Below are 5,078 nucleotides of genomic sequence, written 5' to 3'. Positions count from 1 at the left end.
CCTGCCTTGGGGTGGGCAGAGGGATCTCAGTAACAGCTCTGGATGTCTCCCCTCAACTTGTCTGTCTCTCTGTCTTGTTGGAGTAGTGTCTCCATTCCCCAGACCTGATCTGATCTCCCAGCTGGAGAGAGGGGAAGCTCCATGGGACCCCGATCCCTGGGAAGCAGAGGATTTGAGAGGCATCTGTCCAGGTGAGTAAGGGGACTTAGCACCTTCTGGTTTTGCCTTCCTGGTTTACTGGAAATGTTTCTTCTGCAGTGGAGAGCAAAGCTCCCTGTAGCTGACCGTCTGACCTGTATTGAGTTCCTGTCCCAAACCTGTAAGGACAGTTTTCATGGCAGGGTGGTAGGGTTTCAGCTATACTTTAAAGAAGGTGTGATTCTGTGCATCAAACTGATTGATTTGTACCATATCTATGATTTTATTTGGCTTTTTAATATTTATATAATTTTTAGTATTTTAAAGTTCCATGATGTTATGGTTTACAATGTATTTGTTTTAAATGGGGCCATAGAGCAAAGGGCAAGAATATTCCTCCAATACCACACTCTCAAGACACACCCACCCATCCTAAAATTTCCAGTCTGCTTACCAGTCAGTCCTGGAAGGTTTTAATTACTTGGATTTCTTTACTTTAGGAAGAAGCTTTTCAGGCCTCACTTCTCACACATACTGTAATGTTGTGAAAAGTGATTGCTTTAGTGGTAACAGCACAGTGGCCTACAGTTCTCCAGTCACCTTATGTTCCCTCTGACTTCCTAAAAGAAAGAATCTTTTATCCCAGAATAGTATGTGAAATATTTAAAGTAGAATTATCTGGCTGTTACGTAGAATTCAGAGTTGGGGGTGGTTTCCTGGCTTCCAGGTGGGGCACTGGGGTCCATCATTTCACTGTGTGTTTCTGGGCTGCTAGCTGCTCCCCTTCGTCTCACCGATGTCTTATCCCTCCCTGAGGGTCTCCCTCTCTCTCTCTTTTGAAGTCTGTTTGCATTTCGTGCTGGTCCCTCTTACCTCACCCATTCTTTTTTCCCCTCCTGCTTCCTTTCCTTCCCACTCTTGAAGTTCTCATTTGCCCACCTCACCTGCCCTGGTTCATTGCCCAGCCCTTCCTTATAAGAGGCACTTCCTGGACTGCAGTGTCATCACTTGTCCAGTTTATGCTATTGTTTTTTCTTATCTCTCTCATCCTCCTTTATGGAAGCTCATAACCATCTCATGGGTGTATTTTTAAAAATCGCATCCTATAAAAAATACCAGGACCGCTGGATCCCGTTTCCCTTCCAGTTCAGTAACGAGGAAACTTGTGGTTTCTTTGGTCAGGTGGTGAGAGGGGCATCAAGACAGAAGAGCCAGCGGTAGCGCAGCAAGCCTCCGAGGGCACAGAGGCCCACGGCAGGCCCGTGGGAGGGCTTCTCACGAACGTGTCTCAGCACTTGGATTTTGAAAGCAAGGCAGTGTGGCAGACTTTCAGTCTGAATCCCAATCTGATACTTCGAGGCGGCATGAAGTTCTACAAATGTAAAGAATGTGGGAAGATCTTCCGATATAACTCAAAGCTCCTTCGGCATCAGAGGAGCCACACTGGGGAAAAGCCCTTCAAGTGCAAGGAGTGTGGCAAAGCTTTCAAGTCCAGCTATGACTGTATCGTACATGAGAAAAATCACATTGGTCAAGGACCCTATGAATGTAAGGAGTGTGGCAAAGGTCTGAGTTCCAACACCGCCTTGACCCAGCATCAGAGGATCCACACGGGGGAGAAGCCCTACGCATGTAAGGAGTGTGGCAAGGCTTTCCGCCGGAGCGCCGCCTACCTGCAGCACCAGAGGCTGCACACTGGGGAGAAGCTCTATAAATGTAAGGAGTGTTGGAAAGGTTTTGGGTGTAGGTCACTTTTTATCGTCCACCAGCGCATCCACACTGGGGAGAAACCCTACCAATGTAAGGAGTGTGGGAAGGCATTCAGCCAGAAGATCGCTTCCATTCAGCATCAGAGAGTTCACACTGGAGAGAAGCCCTATGAGTGTAAGGTGTGTGGGAAAGCCTTCAAGTGGTACGGCAGCTTTGTTCAGCATCAGAAAGTGCACCCCGTGGAGAAGAAGCCCAGCAAGGCTCTCGGGCAACCCTTGCTGCGTCCCCAGGGCCCCTCTGCATCCTTAGCTCCCGGGTGTCTCCCAGGCCCGGGCTCTGCTCCTGCTGTGGCCGTGGCCTTGCCACACGCTGTCCTCATTCCTGTCTCCGGGCCCGTGTTCATGCTGCTGCCCGCCTCTGGGGTTCTTTCTTCCCCTGTCCAAGTAGTTCGTGTCTTCCAGGGTCTTCCTCCTGCTGTGAAGCCTTCCCCAGTTATTCTGACCCCTTCTCCTCACCCCCGTGACCTCTCTCTTGGCACTTCTCTGGCTGTTACAGCAGATCTCTAACCTGCCTTCAGCTTGATCTGTAGCTTTTACACTGTACCTGTGTTCCTACTATTTCAGCATAAACTCCATTGTAATTGAGATATATTTAAAGATATATTTACCTGTGTTTATATAATATATTCTGTTTTCTTTTGGGTAGATAATGGAAACACATGACTTCTATATTGGTTCCTTTCAGACTTGAACAGTAACGACTGTATCTGCATCATGGGGCTGCTGGTTTGGGAAGTGCTGGTAGGATGCTATGGTGAATTAGGCACCTTTGAGATAGGACGTCCCCATATAAGGCCCCTGTGATGTGACAGAAGCTGCCTGGGAGAAACAGGCATGTAAGATCTGTCAGAGTTTAGAAGTGGCATAAGCTTACAGCCAGGGCCTTTAAAAATAAATGTAGGTGGTTCAGTGGCTGAAGGTGTGTATTCATGCAGGTGAAGTTGGGTTGTCCTTGACATAGATCGTTGAGGATCTTGTACATCTCTGCTAAAAATCATATGAAATAACCAGTTAGAAAACATATATGTGGCTTCCCTGGTGGCTCAGTGGTAAGGAATCTCCCTGCCAACACAGGAGACATGGGTTTGATCCCTGGTCTGGGAAGATCCCATATGTCGTGGGGCAACTAAGCCTGTGTGTGACAACTACTGAGCCTGCGCTCTAGAGCCTGAGAGCCACAATTCCTGAGCCTGCGTGCCCCAACTCCTGAGGCCTGTGAGCCCTAGAGCATGTGCTCTGCAGCAAGAGAAGCCCACTTCTCACTGCAGTGGGAAGCCCATGTACTGCAGCTAGAGAGTAGCCCCGCTTCCTGCAACTAGAGAAGAGCCCGTGCAGGAATGAAGACCCAGCACAGTAAAAAATAAGTAAATAACAACTAAAAAAATGTTAAAATAGTTTAAAAAATGATAACAATCATTTATATGATTGAGAGAAATCAGGTCTTGAAACATGAAATTGTTTTTTATCTTTAGTTTTGCTCTTGATACCTGGCTGTTTCTTTCTTTCTTTCTTTCTTTTTTTTTTTAAAGCAAATGAACTTTTAAAAAATTTATTTGGCCGTTCCAGGTCTTCACTGTGACCCAGGCGCTTCTCTAGTTGTGACACACGGGCTTAGTTGCCCCGAGGTATGTGGGATCTTAGTTCCATGACCAGAGATCAAACCCAGGCCCCCTTGCATTGGAGCTTGGAGTCTTAGCCACTCGATCACTTTGGAAAGTCCCTGGTTGTTTCCTTTTAAGTTTAGTTTCTTTAGTACATGTACACCAGGACATTCATCTTTGCTCCATCCGTTGTGTAAATTTTTCTTAGTGGGTATTTTGGCTTCCTATTTGCAAGTGGTGTTGGTTTCTGCACTTTTCTCCAGATAGCATAAATTATAAATATGAGTTTGGCAAATTACTAAAGAAATAGGAGCAGGCGATCTGGGGAAAATCTGAATATGCCTGTGGAATTTTTTTTTTTAATAATTTTTGTTTGCATTGGGTCTTTGTTGCTGCACATGGGCTTTCTCTAGTTGTGTGTGGGCTTTTCACTGCAGTGGTTTTTCTTGTTGCAGAACATGGGCTCTAGGGTGCTTTGACTCAGCATTTGTGGCACACGGCCTTAGTTGCCCCATGGTATATAGAATCCTCCCAGATCAGGCATCAAACTTGTAACCCACCAGGCTCCTCTATCCCCCACTGTCACAATACATGTTAGCTCAATGCATGTTCATTGATCAGTGATCCTATCTAAACATTTCATCGTCTGCTGTCCCCTTTTCATTTTGCCTTCAGTCTTTTCCAGCATCAGGGTCTTTTCCAGTGAGTCAGCTATTCGCATCAGGTGCCAAAATATTGGAGTTTCAGCTTCAACGTTAGTCCTTCCAATTAATATTCAGGGCTGATTTGGTCACGTTGCAGTCCAAGGGACTGTCAAGAGGTTGTGACAGGTTAGTGAAGTACAATTTTGGATTGGTCATGCTTTTGACCTTAAATGAGGTCTTTTATAACTATGCAAAGAACTATGTGAAGTAATTTCTGGGAAAAGAACTTGAGTTATGCATTATAGACACAGCTTATTTTATTGTGCTTCATTGCATCTGTTTTGCAGATACTGTGTTTTTTACAAATTGAAAATTTGTGGCAGCACTGCATTATCATATTATAGCTAAGATATTTCAGCAATAAAGTATTTTTTAATTAAGGTTTTTCCTTTTTTTTTTCCTGACATGATACTGTTAGACACTTCATACACTATAGTGTAAACAACTTTTATATGCACTGGGAAACCAGAAAATTCATGTGACTTGCTTTCTTGCTGAATTTGCTTTATCATGGTAGTCTGGAACCCAACCCACAGTATCTCCAAGGTTTGCCTTTATTAACACAAATTTAAAGTAAATCCTTATTGCCAAATTCAGACTTAAATTGAAGAAAGTAGGGAAAACCACTAGACCATTCAGGTATGAACTAAATTAAATCCCTTATGATTACACAGTGGAAGTGAGAAATAGATTTAAGGGCCTAGATCTGATAGATAGAGTGCCTGATGAACTATGGACTGAGGTTCGTGACATTGTACAGGAGACAGGGATCAAGACCATCCCCATGGAAAAGAAATGCAAAAAAGCAAAATGGCTGTCTGGGGAGGCCTTACAAATAGCTGTGAAAAGAAGAGAAGCAAAAAGCA

The 5,078-nt window shown here is 44.7% G+C and overlaps 1 protein-coding gene across 2 annotated transcripts in view; it reads left to right on the top strand.

Moving 5' to 3' along the window:
• The window catches only part of LOC104985339 (zinc finger protein 621-like), a 13,363-nt gene extending 8,771 nt beyond the window's left edge, over positions 1–4,592 (top strand). For both annotated transcript variants that reach the window (XM_010835468.1, XM_010835470.1), the window contains exons 4-5: positions 87–191; positions 1,321–4,592. In XM_010835468.1, coding sequence (XP_010833770.1) covers positions 87–191; positions 1,321–2,414 — 1,199 coding nt within the window. In that variant the 3' untranslated portion in view covers positions 2,415–4,592. The remainder of the gene's footprint in view (positions 1–86; positions 192–1,320) is intronic.
• Positions 4,593–5,078: the final 486 nt, after the last annotated feature.

Source organism: Bison bison, unplaced genomic scaffold, assembly GCF_000754665.1.
Source record: "Bison bison bison isolate TAMUID 2011002044 unplaced genomic scaffold, Bison_UMD1.0 scf7180017864043, whole genome shotgun sequence".
NCBI lineage: Eukaryota > Metazoa > Chordata > Mammalia > Artiodactyla > Bovidae > Bison > Bison bison.
Note: the sequence above shows the minus strand (reverse complement) of the source record. Positions and strands in the feature narration are given on the sequence as shown.